General features: G+C 41.9%; 1 protein-coding gene and 2 pseudogenes across 2 annotated transcripts; 1 reads left to right on the forward strand and 2 right to left on the reverse strand.

Annotated features, from left to right (window-relative positions):
• Nucleotides 1-207: 207 nt before the first annotated feature.
• Nucleotides 208-4535, forward strand: LOC105914993 (annotated as a pseudogene).
• LOC101786027 lies at nt 3794-6689 on the reverse strand (annotated as a pseudogene).
• Nucleotides 6690-16118: 9429 nt separating this feature from the next.
• LOC101786429 (wall-associated receptor kinase 5) lies at nt 16119-22460 on the reverse strand. 2 transcript variants are annotated; one of them, XM_012848394.3, is made up of 4 exons: nt 21558-22460; nt 21298-21426; nt 17845-17994; nt 16119-17512 (listed from the first exon to the last, which is right to left on the reverse strand). In XM_012848394.3, exons 1-4 carry the CDS (start codon nt 22426-22428, stop codon nt 16338-16340), a joined length of 2325 nt encoding a protein of 774 aa, XP_012703848.1. In that variant the 5' UTR covers nt 22429-22460; the 3' UTR covers nt 16119-16337. The 2 variants fall into 2 exon arrangements, with proteins under 2 accessions (XP_012703848.1, XP_012703847.1); XM_012848393.3 differs by having other exon boundaries at nt 21519-22460.
• Between the last annotated feature and the right edge of the window lie 204 nt (nt 22461-22664).

A 22664-nucleotide genomic window follows, 5' to 3' on the forward strand; every position in this document is an offset into this window, starting at 1 on the left:
AGTGATTGAAGCTTCCCAGTTCATGGCGGCACTATGTAAACCACCACATTGGCCATTACCACGCCTGACACAAAGCTTGGAGCTCGCAAGTTATTCTCGTTTTACTTGGGCTTCTTGTTCATAGCTCGATCACAAAGCACATCAGGCATCCGAACTCACTAGCTAGGTCACTAATCATCATCATAAAATTAGGATAATCAATTTTACATGGGAAACGTTGACGCCAACCCCACCTTCTTCATGGCGTTCGCCGCGGCCGACAATGGCGGTTTCGAGCCGCTCAACGCCGACAACGTCCGCTCCTACCTGCACAAGTCCGTCGACTTCATCTACAACTACTACAAGTCCATCAAGTCCCTGCCCGTGCTCCCCAGCGTCGAGCCAGGCTACCTGTGCCGCTTACTAAAGTCAGCGCCGCCCAAAACACTGCCGCGCCGTTCGACATCGCCTTAAAGGAGCTCCGTGAGGCCGCCGTGCCGAGGACGACCCACTAGGCCAGCCCCAACTTCTTCACGTTCTTCCCGACGACCAACAGCACCGCAGCCATCGCTGGGGAGCTCATCGCCTGTCACACCCTGAAATTTTCGAATTTCAGGATGTAATTAAAAAGAGTAATTGAACAACGATTTTCTCATAATCTTAAAATTTTCCCAACATTTATTTTTCGTTACAGGAAATTTAGTATAGAAAAATAATTGTTTGCTTTTCTAAATTAAATATTGTTGTTCTGTATCTGTGCATTCATGCCACTGCATCTTGGTGTTTCTTGAGTGCAAAAGTTTGAAAAATGTGTTTAGACGTTGCCTAGACCCTTCTACAGAATTTTCCATCTTTTTCTGAAAATTATTCTCCTTTTCCTAGAGCTAACTCCAATTTTTGGACGGCTCTAAAATCCTTTTCATGAGCTCCAAATATTTTATTTGGATTTCTTGTGTTCCAATTCAACTCTGAGATTTATCTCGGAATTTTTGGATGTTTCTAGATATTTTTCTCGCTTTAGAAAACGAGTCCGGCTATTTCTGGAATTGTTTTCGCGCAGATAAATAAATCCAGAAATTCCGAAAAAAGAAAAGTCAAACTGAAAATATCTTTTTCCGAGTCTGGCCTATATATATATCACCGTGTTCGTCTCGACGCGAGGATGATCTACAAACATTTTCACGAGTTGCCTCTCCTAACTCCGTAGATCTGAAGTCAAGATCGATCTTCGCCAAACTCCGGCGAGCTTTTCTGGCGAAACCGTGGACTTTCGGCGAAAACTGACACCACCATGGAGTTCCTCTCTTCAAGCTCTACGCTGTGGTGTGGTGTATTGCGTGAATCCGATATTGGCTCCGTCATCTTCCCCAAGTTCGGCGAGCTCCTCTCCAAGTCCAGCGAGCTTTTCCGTCACCATTACTCATCTCTCGTCGAAGGTGAGCGCAGCATCTTGTTCGTCTCGTCGTTCTCGTTCCATTTTACCGTTCATGCGTGAGATCACGCTTCGTTTCCGGCGATCCCCTCTTTCTCTCTCTTTTTCTTGTTTCTGCAACCGTAACAGACCGTGCTCTGATCGCCCTGCCCCTTCTGCTTCTGCTCGTAGGCGCCGCACTGTCCGCCGCTTGGCTCCTGGCCGAGCTGCAGCTCGCGCCTCATGCCAGCGCCACCGCTAGGGCCAGCCGCCGCCGCCGTCAGACCTGGCCGCTGGTCAGAGGTCCCTGGCTCAGTCATGGGATTGACCGGATGGGAGGATGAAGAAGATAAGCCGAGTTTGCAAATGGATACCCAAAGAAATATGTAATTAGTTATCCTTTTCTTGTGTCTTAGCAACTTTACATGAAACCCCTCAATCTTTTCGGTTCTTTTCAATCTAGGCCGAGCCTCACACTTTTATGGATCTAACCTTTCTATTTCTGTTATTTGCGAGCACTATTCCTGGTGTCTTACAATTTTCCCTTGCTAACCCCTAAAGTATATGGTTAATTACGTTTAGACCCTTACCACATTGTTTAATCTCTAGAATCCGTCCGTTTTTACCTGTTCAAGTTGCGTTAGATTCATAATGACATAAATTACACGTTAGTGGTAATGTTTTCCTTCACACATGTTTTTGAAAATAAAATTTATATTAAAATTGATTAATGCCTGACAAATGAGATCTTCTCTAAATAAAATCTATTTAGTGTTAAACATCGTCTTTCATAATAAGTGTTAAATTGATTAATGCCTACTTCATAGCATTTTCTAATTAAAAGTCAATTAGAGTTATACCTCGGTTTTTCATAAATTAAATTCAATTTGATTAATATTTATTCAATTTGTTTTCTAAATAAAAGTTGCACATGTTATATCTCGATTTTTCATAATTAAATGTAACTTGCTTAATTCTAAATAGGGTATTTCTTTGAAATAACCTATGTGCATGCTTTATTTAATTAAAATGGATGAATCATATAGTCTTCATATTCCTTTTATGAATCAAACATCTCGATAGTTCTGTCTTAAGCGTTTCTTGCGTTTGTGTGACCTTAGATCGAGCCTTGTCCTTTAGTACGCTGTTTTAAAGCCTTTCTTTTGTTTTGGTGTATTGTTCTTAGTTGTACTTATTTGCTTGCTTGTATGTTTGTGCCGGTGTTTGCTTCAAGTAGAAGGATCGATGTTCGGAAGATTTGAGGAGTAAGAGTTTCAATAGAGCAAGAGCTGAAGACCAGTAAGAGTAACTTTTCGTTGGTGAAAGGCAAGTGTGCCCTTGTGCTTTTGTCCCAATAACTTTATTTAATCACTATTGCATATGCTTGCATTTAATTTGATGGTTCCTATTAAGGTTTGCCTAGTCTATGTGATCATTCCTTGTCAACCTAGGTTTACCTTTCTGTTGGGTAGCTATGCTTAGCTGCTATTTTTGGGTTATGGTGGTTCTAAAGAACAATATGATGAACTTATCTTTCTTATGATATACATTTCTTTAATTCAAGATCATTATGTTAATTGGAACATGAAGAACCACCCAGGAAAACAGTGCTACCACAAGACTAAATGGCTCTGATCTTGGCTGAATAATTAGAAACCTTAGTCTGGGGTAATCTTACTCGTGATGAGGCAAAACGGGGGGACTGAGTCATTGCATCATCATGTGATAGGTTGTGCACGCCAGACACCGAAACCTTAGCGGGTTACCCCTGACTAGCGAATCTTTGTAAAGGTCTCGTAGCGTCCTTATGCAATCACACCTCGGAAGTGTGGTATTGTGCCTGATCAGCACAAGCATGGTTGGGTCTAAAGTTCTTTTGAACTTTTACGCAACTTGTGGGTAAAGATGTGCAACCTCTGCAAAATGTAAAACTGATCGATCAGCCGTGCTCACGGTCAAGAGCGGCCTGGACCCTCACATGATTAATATACTTGAAGATGGACTTAAATCGTGGTTATATTTCTGCCATATGCTTATGGCCTATGTTTCTATTAATTGTGGGTTGGTATATACTTATATCTTAGTAATCTGATGCTAATAAAATTTGACCAACTAAAAATACTTAATGCAGTCAACCAGTCAGCCTTTCCTTGTTTAAGCCTTGCATTCATATTCTCCTCACACTTGCTGAGTACGACATGTGCTCACCCTTGCTATAACCAATGATGCTCAGAAGAAGAAGCTGCTATGAAGTTGTTGTGAAAATGATGCTGAGTTCTAGGCATACGCAACCTCCAGTCGATTGCCTGTGAAGTTTGGAGCCTCTGTTTCCTGGATTTAAGCTGTGAATCTCTGAAAATCTCGTAAAAGTCTTATTTGTATCTTTTTACGTGATACTATTGCTGTTATTCACTAATAATATCACTATATGTATGAAACTTGATCCTGTCATACATATAGGTAGCGCTTAATTTTATCCTTAAAACTGGGCGTGACATCGCCTCCGCGTTCAACACTGTCGGGTTCACGTGGCAGGCGAGCCGGCAGCTCCTCCGCCTGCCGGCCAGCCTCATGTGCCGCCGCTCCGCTGCCGCCGGCCACGGCACTGTTGGTGGAGTCATCCTCGGCGCGACCAGCGAGGCGATGGTGGTCACGCTGGTCGCCGCACGCGACGCCGCCCTTCGCTGGAGCGGTTCCGACGGCATCGCCGGGATCACGCGGCTCGCCGTGTACGCCTCCGACCAGACCCACTCAGCTCCACCTTCTTCAAGGCGTGCCGGATCACCGGCTTCGACCCGGCCAACATCAGGACCGACCATCCCCATCGGCCCGGAGACGGACTACGCCCGCGACCCGGTGGCAAAGATCGTGCTGAGGCATTAACAGATGCCTGACGACGACCTGGAAAATCGGATCAGTGCAGCGGCTCCAGTAGTGATCCGGACTCCGCCAGCTTCTCACTAAACGCCCTTTCCCTGGTCTCCTCAGCCTGCAGCAACAATAAACAAGCGCAATGCACCGTGAGAAAAAAAAGGGAGAGAAGACGCAAAAAAACATGAAATGATTCAGGTATCCCTGGTAATTTTGCTGCTTCAGCTGTAGCTTATTGCATGGCGTCATTCTCGAGAACACAGCACAGACCATCTTGGGCCAGTTGATGAAGAAGGTGATGGCGCCCATGAGCGTGGTCTGCGTTAGGGAGCCGCAGACGACGCCCATCCAGAGCCCTCTAGCTCCCAATCGCAGGACGAAGCTGAGAACGATGGCCACTGGGATCCCCAGCAGGTAGAATGAACCAAAGTTGACGTACGCGGCCAGGTGCTGCCACCCGCACCCTCGGGCAACACCTGGTAGTGTGATCTCAACGGTGTGTCAAATATGAATATATATATGAAAAAGAGAGCACACCTGCGAGAACTCCTTGTACAGCGTCAGTGACCACGGTGATGCAGACCAGAGGAACCATGCTAGCGACGAAGGAGATGACCTCCTCCTCGTCGCTGTACGCGCGTCCCAGGAGGTGCCGTGCCACCAAAAGAGTTCCGCTCATGATCACCGCGCCAGTCATCGTTATGGACATTGCGATGCGGACCACCGATCGAGCTCCACTAGGGTTCCCAGAGCCCAGCTCGTTTGCAACTCGTGTGCTATTTAGGAAAAGTTGATTTTGTTATGAGCTTGGAGACCAATTAAGCATCTTCCATCTTGATTAAGTTTCCGCAAAAACATATCATAGTCATACCTTGCAGCAGCTCCAACTCCAAAAGGTACAGTGCTGATTAGTGTTACACTTGTGAGACTGTTAAAGAAAAAGAATTTGAGCAACATTATTAGGTAAACATTGCTGCAGAAACAGAGTCATGCATGTTGTCATAAATACACTTTGGTTACGCGTTCATTCTGTACCAGATTGAAAGCACTGAGGTTTCAAGTTCTGGGTTGGGCAGAAGTCCTGACACCAGAATTAGAAGCTCAAAGGACCACAATTCAAGACTACAAAAAGTAAAAACAGCAGTCACAGTTTAAAGTGAAATTTTCCATTCAGAGAGAACAATTATTGTAGCTAGGATCCGCCAATTACCAGATCATAAGTGCAGTGGGAAGAGCTAGGCGCAGGAACGTATCAACTCCCTTGAAGGTGTCGATTGTCAGTGGCGTGCGCGTCTCCTTGCAAGAACTCGAGAACATGACGTACCCGACAAGCATGGCCACATTCAGCCAGAACGAAATGCTTACTGCCAGAGCAGCACCGGTGTACCCAAATCCGGTCTTGAACACCATCACATAGCACAGAAGGATGTGAATCACCATTGTCGCGATGGATGATAGCAGCAAGGGGTAAACCAGGCTCTGGGACTGCAGGAACTTGGTGATGGGTTGGATTACGGCGCTCGCAAAGAGCCCTGGGATCAGAGAGATCATGTACCTCCCGGCTCCATTGGAGATCATGTCTTAGGATCAAGTACTAACCAATGTTGCATTGTGATCATTTGTTGTCTCAATTAGTGAGCCAGTCCAATTTCATCGCAACATATAATGTAGGACTACCATTTCATTTCTCGTGTTGAGTTCCTCTTCATTTCTTCCCAATGGTGATGCGAAGATGAATTTTTAAGTCTTTTTGTTAACATGGTGTACATCACACTGACGTAGGTTTATGTCATGGTTGATATTATTCGCAATCTTTGGCTTGACCCTATAGGATTTAAGAATGAAATTACCAATAATATATTATTTCCCCTAAATGCAACAACTGCACAGGCAAATAAAATGAAGAAACTAACTCCAATTGTTAGATAAGTGGTATAGTATAGGACACTAAGGGGAATCTAATGGATATGCTGTCTGTCAAATGTCAAGTGCCAGCAACTAACCTAAACTAATTTCTCATATGTATAAATAATCTACCCTGTAGGGTTTGATGCCGTAGTGGTGTAGTCCACTGCAAGTCGCCAAGCAACTGATATATGAACAGTTACCTCTGACTGCCATCAAGCTGTGACATGCCGTTACCCAACAACTACCGCACAGAAGTCAAGCCCTACAGACACTACACCTACGCCCTCGTCCATACTACTGGCAGTGAATGATTATATGTGATACCTTTAGAACAAAATTAATGTAAGATGGAAGAGGGGAAAAGGCGTGCACGAACGAGGAGGCTGAATCCGGAGACGTTGGCGAGGGAGGTGGCGATGGCGGCGGAGGAGAGCGGCAGCTCGCCGGGGAGGTGGCCGACCATCATGTTGGAGGACACCTGCACGCCGAACTGCGACAGGCTCACCACCACCATGGGCGCCGCCACGTACCCCACCCGCCCGGCCTCGCGTGCCCACACCATCCACCACGACGCTTCCTCCTCCTCATGATCATCATGACCCTCTCCCAGCAGCAGCAGCGGCGGCGGCGCAGCCTCCTCCCTCACGGCGGCGGCGGCGGCCATCTATCTCGGGCTCGGTCGTCGATCACTGGAGCTCGGAGCCGTACTGAATGCTGGAGATTGGAGCCAACAACTTTTATATGTTGGACCGCACGAGCACAGGACAGGTTTGGCGCCGGTGCAGAAGCTTGGTGATCACGATGGCTCACGTCTCTCACCCGTGGGAAACGAGGCACTTCGAGGTTGCTAGTGATATCAATCCTGGGCTCCACAACGACACGCCGACTACGTCATATTTGTTAAGTGGGTTGGTCATGAACCAAATTCTATCTTCATCTTCATACTCGATCGACCGTGATTAGACGGACTGTTTATACTAATTGGTCAACAGCATCTGTTATATTACCACAAATAATTCCAAAACAAATGGTCGCAGGAAATCATACAGCAAACGCTGCTATATTATGTCGAGATGTGTTTGCCACTTTGCCTTTTTTTCCCCTTCCATGTCCGTTTGAGGTGCACATAGGATCATAATTTTGTACAAAATTCAGCAGACGTTAATATAGGTGCAAGATTCCAACTACTGTTTTGCAATTTTTCTCCATAGGTTAAGTTTTTGTTTGATGGACATATGTACATACAGTTAATAATATAATAATAGCAATAATACATTATGATTCATGAACTTGTCCCTATTTTTTGTGGAGAAAGAAGATATGCAATGTCACAAAGGGCAACATTATTCTGTTTCTGGGCTTTATGCTCCCTCTTAATACTACTAAGCAAGCGTTGGGCTGTGTGCGATGGCCAAAGCCCATGGGCATATTTCTGCTCTTGGAGACTGACTGGACTGGGCCCTAGTCAAGTGATCCAATTGGTCGCCGTGGCCGGACAGATCAAACAAGTGATTCCAAATCTTGTTGTATGGTGAAAGCGCTGAGCTAGTGTTGCCGGTTTCCTGAGGAGCTAGCTGTTGGACAAAAAATGTTCTTGGCCAAACTAATCAGCCAACTGAGGACCAAGTGTGCGCCACATAACTATATATTTTTGCAATTACCTTCAACTTTCGTGTGTGCCATTTGGCAATATGTGACTACCGATTTAAAATATAATCACTGGCAATAATGTCTTTCATCGAGCAGGATTGAGGAAATGGTCAGCATAGCTTAACTTGCGACAACCCATTTGGCAGGGTATATGCCCATTATTGATCAATGTTCAGTGGACAGAGACATTTATACTAAACAGACTTCGTTTATTTGCAACTAGTCCATCAACCCGTGCTCCCGCACGGGCTAATGTTTTTATAAGCTATTGGATTTGAAAATTATTTAGAAATTAAACTTTTAGCTAATAATCAAAATTGTTTACCTACTACTCTCTTATTTTTCCAATACTTCAACATAATACTTATATAGATATGTATCTATCTTTGTCCAGTTGTGATTGATTTTTAATTAATAATTATTCTATGCACTTTTTCATTCATATTCATACTTTTTCCATTTTGTATCGCACCTCCAATCCTCTATACATTATGTTTAGCATACAAATCAATATTTTTCATCGATTCCACACATACATGTATACATGGTCTAATGGTGCCACTCATCATGTGTATATACTTTAATGTAGTATTTTTATATTAAAAATGACATAAATAGGTAATTTAGAATCATAGTTTAATTTTTGACATTTCTATATGATGCACATGAAAATAATTAGATTAAGATTTAGGTATTTACTTTAGGTTATTTTTAATAACGACATATCTGGGTAACATAGATAAAATTTTAGAATGACATTTGAAGTTATGCTTTATAATGATGTGCATTAGTAAATTGGATGAAGGTTACGGGGTTACTTTAGATTATGTTTTATAATAGCTGAGCTCGGTAATTTAGATATAGGTTTAGAGCTCATTTTTGAATATTTCCACAATGACAGTGGTGGATAACTTTTTAGAAAATATAATAAATCAATGGCTATGATTATCAGAGTTTACAGGATTAGTGTTTGATGTTTTTAATTTTTATGAGAATGTCTCTTTTTTCTTGCTTGTCTCATGGGAACTAATGCGGAGTCTCCATTGGAAAAAAATGAGATTACATTGCTACAAAACTATTACCATAAGCTACCTCTCGTTTGTTAAATATTCGAACACAATACTTATGTAGATATTATACTTAATATCTTCATCCAATTGTGATAGATTTTAGTTTGTAATTACTCTATAATATTTTTATCCATATTTATAATCTTTAACTTTCCACTTTGGACCACATGTATGGGCTTGAATTTGTTTAATGAATCCTAAGTTTGAGTGCTCATAAATTTAATAGAACTATCCATAATGCTAAATATAATTTTAGCATAGAAATGTATATTTCCATAACTTTATATCCTTATAAATGGTGACACACATCACACATCATGCGTATAGACCTTAATTATTATATCGTATACCAATAGTGTAAGATATAGACGATTTAGAATCATATATTGTTGTACATTTTTAATTAAGGTTATTTGATTCAAACGTAGGGTTACCTCATGTTATTTTTAATAATAGCATGTGTGAGTAATATAGATGCAAATTTAAGGGGTTACTTTAAGTTTTTTAAAATAATAGTGGTAGGCAATTCATTTGCAAATTAGGGAGTTATTTTAAATATTATTTATAATGGCATAAGTGGGTAATTTTGATGAAGATTAGGGGTTACTTTAGTTTATTTTATATAATGGCAGAGGTGGGTAATTTATATATAGATTTAGGGGTTACTTTAGGCTATTTTCATAATGGCATAGGTGGGTAATTTTTTAGAAACATAATAGATCCAATGGCTATGATGATTTGAATCTGTCGATTGATGGTCGGATGTTTTGCTTTTTTGTGAGAATTTCTAGGATTTCTCTCTTTTTCTAGAGTGTCCACCTAGAAATCCTAGGTGGCTTCATCTGGAGGCTTCAAAAGGAGCCTCCAATTAGTAATAGTAAGATGGTATGTGATGCCATGCCTCCTATTTTGTTGCAGTGTCAAGTACCCTCATTTATTTTCGTTACATGCATAGGAGGCGTTGTATGTTACTTTTAGTTTAAGTCGTCTAATTTGCCACCTTAATTTGTTAGCACCTCCATGGATCCATCTAAGTGTCATTATTATCTCACATGATGAAGACAAGGGTGCTGGATAACCCATAATAAGCTTAGAAAAGTCTACCATATTTCGCATTTGTGTACCTCTATTTAATTTTGTATGCAAGGCTTGTGAGGTATCGGAACAGCTTAGGTAGTGATGATAAAAGTTCATGCCAGATAGACGTTCTGCTACATGGGTATTGAGTAATGATCGCAACGCCAGCTCGATGACACCATAGCTGTGGCACACTTTGCATCGGCAAGAACATTTAGATAGAGCTGGTCTTTTTTTTTCCTGGCATGATCACCTTATCCCGACACCTCACTGTTCCCCAGTTTCATTGCACACCTAAGCTTGAGTTGTACAGTCGCTTTCAGAGTCATGATCATTGTAGGTTGGTTTCTCCTCCCAAAATGATGTAATAAATGGTTACAACAGAAGGAATAGTTGGCATGGTATCATACTGGTTTGTTCAATCACTTCAGAAATATTGAAGATGGTAAAATTCTGATTTTTCCTTACAGTGTTATTATTTAAACTCTCCTGAAAATGTCAAACTAAATCAATTGGAATCTTACCGAAGAAAAATACAAGATTGACATGTTATTATTTGAGCTTCCTTGCCAAATAGTACTTCTATCCTACATGGCATAAATATGATTAGCGGATTAAGAGGAATCATCAAAACAGGGCTGCTGTCCCGTAGGAATAAATACGCGCAGAAATCTGTTATAGAAACATGTCCTGTTCACCCAAATTAAATTTTTAAAAAAAATTATGTAGATATCCAGGATGTCTTTATTTGCTGAGTTGTTTGAAGAAGAATATTAAAAGATATGGTCAAAACATTGAGCAGCTCAGGGATTTAATCGGATTTAAGAAAATGTGGGAATTGGCCATATATGATTTGAGCAGAGTAATTTCTTTGAGTATTCACAATATAGACACATGATCAATGTGGGCTAGTTCCTAAATGTAGCTTGCTCTGAGGGTATGACGTCCAGGATCACGTGATTAGCGGGTTAGGAGGAATCACCAAAACAGTGCTGCTGTCCAAGGATTAAATACGAGCAGAAATCAGTTATAGCAACATGTCCTGTTCACCCAAATTAAAATTGTTGGAAAAAAGTTAACCTGGAGGTGCTATATTTGGAATGATCGATAAGGATTATAAACTGGCCTCACCCCTAAACTTCCAAGATAGAATTAAACCCACCAACTACAATCACAACTGGATCACATGGGTCAACAATTTCAACTATTATGATATTGGGCTGGGGTATTGCATGACTGCCTCAGCGTCTGTTATGCCTACATACTGGGGTAGTAGGATGAGAATTCTGCCACATTGAGGCAAAAAAAATTTTTAAACTGGACTGGTTTTGCACAAAAATTAAACCATTCTCAATGTACAACCTTTGTTACTGTAATGTTTACCACCTTTTGATGGAAGATGAATGCAAATTTAGCTCCTTGAGCTGTATTCGTTTACCTTGCCCCTGGTACTTTAAAAAGTTTGCATAAAGTAGATGCCCTTGTTCCTCACCGACGTTATTCAGAATTTTCATTTCTCTGCAATCGTAGTAATGGAAGAAATGCATTTAAATTTATATTTCCACTGATTGTGATTGACCTAAAGATGCATTCAAAGAACAAGGGGTAGGTGGCTAGAGTGATTGGAGTCCTTTCACCTTCCTCTTAATTACCAAGGCATCTCGCATGAAAACTTTAGAGCGCCAATTTTGTAAGGCCACTTAAATAGTGTAATATTTCTAGCTACTTGGCTGATGAACATCTATCAGCGATGACCCACCCATATTGAAGCAAGTAAAGAACAATAGACTATACTCACAGCAATAAGTGGTCTGCGCTTATTGAAAATTTTCAGTCCGAACCATGTACGTGCGAAATGTTAAACCATGAGGTGTAAGCAGAGTAGTTGGTTCACTGTGTTTTATGTTTGGTAGATTTCAAGCAATGTGAGGGTTCAGGTTCCACATATATTGTCTATAAACCAAGCTTTTGGGTATATATTGGAGAGGAAAAGCTGAAGATGCAGAAGATAAGCAGAGTTTATATATGTTCGTCTCAGTTATTAGCTTTTCAAGAGGATTACACAACCTCAGGTGGTCAGGATTGCATTGAGGGATCCCACTTGAATTTAGTTTTCTTGAACAAATAATCTTCTGCATGCAGGCTTGGAAGGCACAGGGAATATTAATAGATCATGTCGCAACTTTTTGGCATGAGGAAGAGCACAAGATCGTTATTGACCTCCGCTGCCATGCTGAGCTATCCACCGGGCAACCTTCTGTGAAATTTCCACAGTACCATGGGAATCCTTAGCCTATGTAGACGTAGTAACTAATATCACACCTAGCCAGCGAGGCCTGTGTACAAGCTCTGGTGTGGAAGTGTTATAACAAAGACAAATGGTCAATGTAAAGTTGTGCTATCTGCAAACCTAGCATTTTCCATGATGTTTCCTTGTGGAGGCAAGAGCTAAGAGAGTGGCAACGATGTTACAACATTGCCCCAGAGACCTCAACATGCCAAAAAGAAAAAAAAAACTAAGATCACACCAAAAAGAAAAGCTCTCACCAAGAAGAAGAAAAAACTAAGATCAAAGATAAGGTGAGCGTACCTCTCAATGTGGCCCATTTAAGAATTCACCAAGAAACAAGCTTTATTTTTATCGTACAGTACACATGCTGTGCTGGAGACTGTAACGATGCTGACTAACTGCAGCAGTTTTGGCTTGGCGTTGACTGTCGGTTGCTAGATGCAGAACGCTGTGGTTTTCTGCATGAACCACACCATCTGTCCCAGAATATCGTGGTTCCTGAATCTGATTTTGTTTGGCTGGGTTACGTGCACACTCTGTTAGCAAGAGCGAGAATCATCAAGCTGCAGAATGGCTTAGAGTTCAACTCATTTTTTTAAAGCATCTTTTGACTGACAAATAAATTTTCGTTAGGGCAAGCCATCCGTTGAGAAAGAAAAAACTACTCCCTCCATCCCAAATTACTATTCATTTTAGCTTTTCTAGATACAAAACTTTTGATATGCACCTAGATATATATTATGTCCAGATACTTAATAAAAGCTATATATTTAGAAAAGACAAAACTAATAGTAATTTAGGACGGAGGGAGTACTTGAACAAGTCGTTAGTGTCACCATTCCTGGTGACTGCATCGTTGTCCAGCCATGCCATCCCGTGGCAAGGCCGTAAGTGGTGAAGGGTGGTTGAGTTAGATGAAGGCAATACATCAAAAATTCCACTAAACGGAGTTCCTGGAAAACCTTTCAGTGCGAAATCGGAGTCAGACAAGGACCCTCTCTCCGTCTCCTGTTTGTACTACATTGCCTTTTAATTTGGTTTGTCATTATTGTACTTTCTCACTGATTCTCTTAAGAGGCGCATGCATAATGGCGTTGTAGTGAGTATTGCATAATTATAACATGGTGTTGGAGTAAGTAGGACATGTACTAGGCGAATGCAGCTGCGTTTTGGCTTGCACAACACAAGAGGGTGGTCAGGTTTGGGCTTATAAATTGGTGTTTCGATTCATGTTTCATGCTGTAGTAAGGCTTTTCAAGGTGAGGACTAGCAACAAGTGAGGATACAAAATCCTGTGGGATACCACGAGTAGGATTGTGAGGCGTAGGGAACAGGTGAGAATCGAATGCTTATAGATCTTGTTGAGACGTTGCTTTTGCTCGGAATGCATTTGGGTGCATCAGTTTCGTTGTGTGTACTTGCAAGTAAAGAAACAGAACAACTTTTTTTTCAGGACTTCTGCGTGCAATGGTCTACCTCGAGGCTTAGAAGAACGAAATTCCCATGATAGAGACATGGATGAAGATAATGGTTCGCAGTGTTTCTACGAGGTGGGGGTGTGCCTTATTCAGATACATCTCAATTTGTTAAGATAGAATGGACCCGAAGATTCAGCAGCTTGGTAAACCTCAGGATTTTGTATAGAATTAATTTCCGCGAGTTAATATAAGACAGTAATAAACGTATAGAATTAGGTGCCATCGTCCGTGATGTTTGAGAGCCATATATACTGCACGCCTGGCTTATTTGTGCCTCATGAATACATTGCCGAAGAAGGGGACCGCGATTGTCGGACTATAAAAATGGTGACTATTGTTCTCGGAGCAGGATAGCGAGCTTGCATGAATGAAAAATCATTTGCCTCTGACTTCTTGGATTATTAAACGTAAAGAAAATCTCCACTGTAGGCAAGGGAGACATCAGGATATGTCATTGGAGCCATGATCACTTCGTCTGTTGCCTCTTCTTTTTGCTACGCACCTTCACGGAATGGTCTTGTTGGCCAGGGTATCTTACTAGCTTGCCAAACCCTAATTGGCTCCTCCGACTCTCCCGCCGCTTCCGTCCCACCAAGATCGCAAGAGCCACTGGACCAGCTGTGGCAACTGCATCGACACTGGTGGCTTCCACTCAAAAGATTGAAGGACAATGAACTCAACAACGGAGATTAGCGCCAAGGGATCAAATCAGGTGTCGTGTAGAATGGGGTTGGTCACTGGTCATAGCACGGAGACCACCTAGACACAGTGACAGAACTGCAATACTCTAAGCTTAAGTCGAATATATAAAATCCAGTTACTTTAAACAATGTACTAAATGACAATAATGTCAATATAGAAGACAAATTGGAGGAGATGGAATCCAAGCCCCGATCACGTTGGGTTGGCTATGGAAATCAAAGTGCACACCACGCCTCAAGTTTTTTGCGTGGCTACTCATAGTTGATAGGCTGAATACAAGAGATATGCTTAGAAGACATTTCAATGTACAGTCTGGGTAAGTTGTGTCCTATGCACATCTGGAGCTGCAGAAGACAGAGATCATCTTTTCTTTGAATTCCCCTTCGCTCAGGACTGTTGGTCGGTCCTCCACATGGTTTGGGCAGGTCATGACATCCATGAAAAGATCAATTCTGCTAGGCAAGTGCTGGATCATCGGCTATTCATGGAGATTTTCATCATAGCAGCCTGGGAATTATGGAAAATGAGGAATGCCATCATTTTTGAAGCAGCGCATCCCAACCAAAGGCTTTGGATCGTGAGATTCAAAGAGCAAGTGTCCCTCCAAATGCTTAGGCTTAGGGAGGACCGCAGACTTGTTTTTATTCAATGGCTACAGACAATCCTGTAACTTAATTATCGAGCCCCCCCCCCCCCCCCCCCCCCTCATTTGTAAGTATCCCTTGTACATATGCCTCTCTTTAATATATGGGGACCCACAGTTTTGCCTTAAAAAAAATTGGAGGAGATGGTGCGTGACGCCCTAGCCCTAGGGTATGCTGGGTATAATAATACAGAATTTGAGAAATTTAAAAAGATGGTGATAGATATGAAGATCCCACTCTATCCGGACTGCAAGAAAAAATGGACAAAGCTATTCTCGTCACTTAAGATCCTCCAGCTAAAGGCCACCCATTATTTAACCGATCACGGTTTCAAGGCATCATTAGATCTGCTAAGGGACATGCTGGTAAGAATGACTGCGTCCTGTAGTCCTTCTTCAACCAGTAGTGATGCACCATCACCACCGGTTCATACCCAGCTACTAGTGACGTTTCGGGAGTGAAAGCCACTAATATATCTGGTACTGCTGAGGAACCCTGTTTCCAGCCGTTGCAAAGTGAGCCCCTGCTGCTGGGGAACCCGTTTGGCCGTTTCCACCTTGTCAATGCAGCCCCTCATAGGCCCACTGTAGGAGACATTCTCATCTTCGCTATCAGTGTGCAGTACACAAACGGCATACTGAACCGGAAAATCAACTGCTATAAAGTTCATTGTCGCGCGGACATGCATTTGGCGTGGCCACTGAGCACCTTTTGTTTTAGGATAATGATTATTCTTTTGTAACAAAAAGTTGTCCCTGCAAAGAAAAGATATCCGGTGACCAGATGGCTAGTGCTCTGGAATGTGGTTGTAGACCAGGATTCGAGTTGTCAGCTCGTCACCGGTGTCCATCAATTTCATGACTACACAAGTGAAGCCTTGTGCCTCCAATTAGTTTCTAGTGTGTTTGGGAGACACACATGCATGTCATGGTGTGTGTTTAATGCGTGCGTGTTCAATGCACTCTCTCTAACAAAAGTTGCGCAAGCAAAGGATAGTTTCACGTATACATCGCAAAAAGAACTAAAGGAAATTATTACTACACAACAGAAGAGGCAACTGATAATTGGACTTCGAATCAACAGATATCAAAACAAAAACATTGTGTGCAGGGTCCCTTTTTCCCAAGTGAAAATACAAAGAATAATTAGGAGACTAAGTCAGCTGCATCTATCAAAACACGGGAACTTTCCGTGGCTTTGATAAGCATGTTGTAACCGATTGTATGAAGCATTATTGTTTAGAGTAGAAAGTGGAAGTCACCGAGAATAACTCGCTGACAACATCATTTCTTCTTCCATGGTGTACTGCCTGCTTACTTCCTGAATAACACCTTGAACTGGGATATGATCCCAATTACATGGTGCTCTACAACTTGGAGCCTCTGTCTTAACGCGCAAATTTTCAAGGATCAACTCCACTTCCCTCATAGTAGGCCTGTCTTCTCCCTTCAATTTAGTGCACATCACTGCTAGTGCGGCTACTTCTTGGATATCACCATTACCCTCTTCCAAGACTTGTGGATCTATTATGTCACCTAGTTTACCTTCTCCTAATAGTGAGGCAAAATGTGAAACTAGGCCATCACCATCATCAGACCTATAAACGAATGGTTTCTTTCTAGTAAGCAATTCCATAACAAGAACTCCAAAACTGAAAACATCGCTCTTGTCTGTTAGGCGACCCGTATAGTAGTACATAGGATCTAGATAACCAAATGTTCCTTGAATTGCTGTATTCACTCCTGTCTGATCTATGGGGATGTACCTTGAAGCTCCAAAGTCCGATACCTTTGCTGTTAGACCATCATCGAGGAGTACATTTGAAGACTTGATGTCTCTATGATATATTGGCATAGAAGTAGCAGAATGTAGATAAGACAAAGCTCTTGCAACTTCAAGCACAATCCTTAATCGATCATCCCATGATAGAGATATAGGTCCTTCAACATGAAGATGATGATAAAGTGTTCCGTTCGCTATGAACTCATAGACAAGCAATGGAACTTCTGTTTCGAGGCAACATCCAAGGAGCTTCACCACATTTCTATGATTGACTTGAGACAGAATTGCAACTTCGTTTATGAAATCATCTATTTCTCTCTGTACCACAATCTTGGATTTCTTGATGGCAACAACATGCAGGTGTAATATTCCTTTATACACAACACCATGTCCTCCACCACCGACCTCACGACTTTTATCAAAATTGTCAGTGGCCTTCTCTATTTCTCTTAAGGTAATGATCATCCTTTCACCGATATCTGTATTTTGGGAAATTAACTGCTGCAATAGCAACCCATGATTTTGCTTGAAGAATTTTTCTTTCAACCTTTTCAGCCTTTGCAGTTGTATTTTGCGTGTTACAAAGGGAGCAGCAAGTGCTACAATCAGGAGAATAAATCCACTGCTAGCTATTAAAGCTACTTTCCAACCTGCAAAAATTTAGGTATGAAGAGACAATAAAAAATCCATTAGTGTAGCTGACAGTAAAACTGGGAGTGGACAAATTAGCAAATGATTATGAAAGATGTCTTATATATGTACAACAACTGTCCTTGATTAGTACTCCCTCCATTCCAAAATGTAGGTCATTTTGGCTTTTCTTGATACATAGATATTGCTATGGACCTAAATATAGTGTTATGCCTAGATACATAGCAAAATCTATGTATCTAGAAAAACCAAAACGACCTACATTTTGGAACGGAGGGAGTAGATAACACGTAATAGATGGTAAATATTGTAGATTTTCAGCTGTCATCACCTGGAAAGGAATTCTTGATAGTAATGCACCCCCCTTTCGTTGTGGGATCCCCATATGTTCCCTGAGGACATTGGCAGTGAAATGATCCGGGCAAATTTTCGCAGATTCCATAGCATGCGTATGCATCTGGGTGCAGGCACTCATCAACGTCTATACGAACAGAAAACAACAGGAATGTGAATCATCCAAGGATGTGCATCCATGTGCTGGAAATTAGGAATTGAAGCAAATAAACTAGCAGTGGGACTGCCAAACCACTGGAAGAATTTTCACTGTGTGTACAACAATTTTCCTGTGGCTTGTTTGGATCCCTCTTCATTTTGGAGGAATTGGTATCTACTTAATGGATTAGGCTATTTATCTTGGAATTTGGCATTCCACAACTTTCCAAAGTTTAGATATAAGCCTATCTTAAATTCACGGGGGTGGGAGATAGAAATTGATTCTATAAATCCTCATGCTATGTTTCTAATCTGCAACTTATAGCACGCTCCCCGACTCGCTTTCCTATAGCAAAAGTGCAGCACATAAGTATCTCTCATATGGCCAACAATAATATACAAATATATTCCACATACAACTATATTAGCTTAATTAATTTGTGTCTAAATTATGATTATTTGAATGGAAGTCAATTCCAAGGATCCAAACAGGGCCTCAGGGAAATAACCAAACCGACAGGGAAACTACTCATTTCCGCGTGGGTTCTCTAAAACGCACAGGGAAATTCCAAAAACACACAGGGAAAATACTCATTTCCCTGTGTGTCAGCTAAAACACGCATGGAAATTGACAAAACACACACGAGAATTACCCCATTTGTTTATGGTGAAACCTACTTTTACATTTTTTGCATGATAGCTTAACATAGCTTTGGTTTAGTATGGCTATTCATAAAAGTAAATTGAATTATAATTTTTATGTAATAATATACTTTTTAAGTATCTAATTGTATTTCTACCTATCTATTGGAATTTCACCTTTTAACTACATGTACTGCAAAAATGATCACTAGATTGTAGAAACATATACGTGGCACTATATTTACACATTAGAATACGACATGTGAATTTGGAAGGTAAAATTCAAATGTTTGTATAGTATGCACTCTAGTTTTCATAGTTACTTTATAGTTTTCAAAATTGAATAATACCCAAAAGTTCTAAGAAAATTCCAAATTTTGGTTAGAGAACAAAAGACATTCTTATAACTTTAACAAAAAAAATCGCAAGAAAAATCAGATGGAGACAACAGCTTGCTTCATTTGGTGTTCATTTGAGAGTATGTATTTATAGTAAACTCTTCGGTCTCTAGTGAGATTTGAGGTGATCAATAGCTTAGTATGTTGATTATAAACTTTTTCATATGAGAGTTTAATATAACATTATATTAGTATTTTTATTTATGAAAATAATTTAATTATATTTTTGTGCAATGAAATATATTTTAGGAATTTAAATGTATCTCTACTTATTATTTATTGGAATTACTTCATATTTCAACTACAAAAGTTAAATTTGTTTAATGGGCCGTATTTTCGGCCCACCCGAACAGCCTCCACGGCACAATTCTTCTTCCGTTCATCCATCCGATCCAACAGCCACCTACCCTCTGAAACCCTAGGTCATCACACACGTCTACCCTATCCACACACCACAGCCCCCTCCACTCCCCTCCCTCAATCCCTCACCTCCCCTCCGCGCCTCTAGCCTCCACACCGCAGATGTACTTCCATAAATTTGTAGATCTGCTCAACACTTCCATAAATTTGTTGGAAAATTTCATAGATCTGAATCTGAACATGCAGATGTACTATCTTATCTTGTTGCATCCATATTTTTGTAGGTGATGTGTACAAGCAGTTCAATGTTTGTTTACTTTAGTAAGATTGCAAAGTGTAGTACTGTAACTTCGCACGTGTGCTTGAGGTTGACTCTATAGCAATAAGATTAGTTGTATTTTGGAGCATAAATATCTTCATTATATACTACTGTTCTTAACTTTTCAGTGAAACCAGCATGCTGGGCCTGTTCGCTTCAGCTTATAAGCCGGTTGAAAAGCTAAAACGGCTGATTTATTGTGAGAGGAAAACACTGTTTGGTGGCTGATAAGCCAGCTGAATAAGCTGAAGCGAACAGGCCCTTATGCCCATCTGAATATCTATAGTTTGCTTTGCAGTCATAGCAATTGTATACTGACCAGTGTTACTAGGAGAAGCGTTTGTTTAACTGGCATAGAACTTGCTATAATCGCTCCATTGATGCATCAGTCCCTGATTGTACACAGATTTCATTGCATTCAAATGTAAATCCTAGTTGATTTCTTTATGTCTGGATCAAGTCTTCTCACAGAAACCTTTTTACTATGTTTGAAGGCTGAGCACATAGTATGGAAAAGCTGTGAGTACTACTCCATCAACATGTATCTGCTGCCCAAGCAACTGTGGGTATACACGATCAACCTATTTTGCATGTTCTCCATGTCTGTAATTAGCCTTGCATAGCTACTAGAGTTAATTTGCATTAGTTCAGTTATCATAGTTGAAAATTTTGTATCTCCCTGCTGAACCCCAATTTTCAGTCATTATGTAACACAAGTAGCATTGTTGGCTGCGATGGGCTAATTTGCCCAGCTGCTGCAATGATGAGCAACTGTCTTGCATATCAGTTCTCTGGAAGCCTGCTGTAATTTGCCCAGCTGCTGGAAGCCTGCTGCAGAAAGTTCATACTATAGTTTTTACATTGGTTGTCTAATACTATAGTTTTCACATGTAGGCTACTGGTTCTCTCACCACATGTTGGCTGATGGAAACAGAATGGCAGTGGAAACAATCGAGCGCAACAATGGAAGGCATTCATCTATGTGAATGTGCTAGACAATTAGAAAATAGAATGATAGTTGGTAGTTCATCTTTTGAACTGATGCTTTAGTGGGGAGGCATGTAACTGTTGTGACCAGCATACTTGGACATCTCCTTTTTTGTATGCATGCTATATTTCATACTGAATTAATGTCTTTTGAAGTGTCACTTGAATCATCCATGTAATGTAGCATGTGAACTAAACCGCTATAAATGATTCAAATTAAATGTGTGAATATCATTGTGTGAATAATTGATTTCTCTGTTTGTCGAGTTAAATTTCCCTGCTGGTTTAATGTGACAGGGTTAAAAATTCTAAACCTGGGCAACGTCATTTTTTCTATCGGTCATGCACCGACAGGAAACTACGGAACCGACAGGAAAATAAAACACCGACATGCAAATTCTATTTCCCTGTCGACAGTTGCCTGTCGGTTTCATATTTCCCTGTCGGTTTTGCATTTTCCCTGTCGGTTTTTATATTTTCCTGTCAGTATTTTAACCGTCAGGGAAATTCCAGTTTCCAGTAGTTGCAAACAGATAAGTGGCAGCTACACTAATTTTGATTTGCATCTTAAATTCTCGATCGATACCTTTGCATCCTGTCGGTGTAGACGCATCACCCACAAAGCCAAGAGGGCACTTGCATAGGTACCCGCCTACTGTGTTGTTGCAGTCGCCAAAGCATGGATAAACCTCTGGATATTTGCACTCGTCTATATCTAAAATAAACAGAATAGGAGGGGGAAAAAATTATGTCTACTGGAAAGGTAAGAAACTATTCCGAATCTTAATTTGATTGTTTAATTTTTGCCTTTGCATCCATCGAGAACGTAGGGGTTGCCGTCATAACCTTGCGCGCAGTGGCACCGATGCCCGCCGGTGCCGCGGAAAGCCGTGCTGTTCTGGCAGAAGCTGTTGCTGCTGCGGCACTCCGGCGACGTCGAGTTACTCTGGCACGTCGAGTTGCTGATGACCCACTCTAGCACCACCGGGAGCGCCCTCCATGACACACTGTCCATCGGAAAAGAGCTCAGGCGCTCCGCATCCACCACGAAAACTGTAGCATGGTCGCTGCTCCGTGATCCGTTGAACTGGCGGAACTGGAGCAGGTAGGCATTGAGGCCCGCCGGGATGGGCGCCTGGCAACAGCCGATGCCGGAGCAGTCTTCGGACGCCACCTGATACTGGTTCCTGAAGACGCGGGAGCAGAAGGCCGCACAAGTGCTGATGATGTCGGCCTCGTCGGACCCCATGAGGAGGACCTGGACGTCGCAGCCGAACACGAGGAGCTTGTTCCTTCCTGGCGCCAGAGTGAACGGCCCTGAGTCTATGAAGACGCCGACGACGTCCCAGTTGCCGATGCTGTTGTAGGCCTGGGGAACGGGGAGGGACTGGTCGACGCGATCGACGTAGACGTCCACCGTGCCGTTGGGCAGATTGATGTCAATCACCTCCGAGGCGTTGCGGAGGAGCAGCTTGGGAGGGACGTCCTTGCTGCAGGTGACATCGAAGCCGGGGCGGTAGCAGCCGGGCTCCACGCCGAACGGATATGGAATGCTGATGTTGCCGCACCTGGGGGTGCAGTGACTTCCCACCGTGGATGCAGGCGATGGTGCCGCTGCGAACGCCGCCGCCGCCACCAGCAGCAGCAGCGGCAACGCGGCAGAGACGGCAGAGAACATTTTGTCTCCCCGGCCTATGGTAGTTGCTACCATGTCCATATGGAAGTAAGCAATACTTGTTTGCCAGAGCAACTTGTATGTCACTTTCTTGCTTGTTAGCCCGTGTGTCAACGCTACGGTGCAGTTGACGCGTATGTGGAAATTTTATAGAAAAAATATCCCTAGTCCAAATCATAGTGAACCTGGCGGAGAAATTGTGTTTCAAATGAGTCCTTAGTTTTTTTTTCATGCTTTATGTCAGCCGGACAGCACAGCTGTGTTGAAACTTCCAAGTA

The sequence above is a fragment of the Setaria italica genome, chromosome VIII (assembly GCF_000263155.2).
Source record: "Setaria italica strain Yugu1 chromosome VIII, Setaria_italica_v2.0, whole genome shotgun sequence".
In the NCBI taxonomy this organism is placed as follows: Eukaryota; Viridiplantae; Streptophyta; class Magnoliopsida; order Poales; family Poaceae; genus Setaria; species Setaria italica.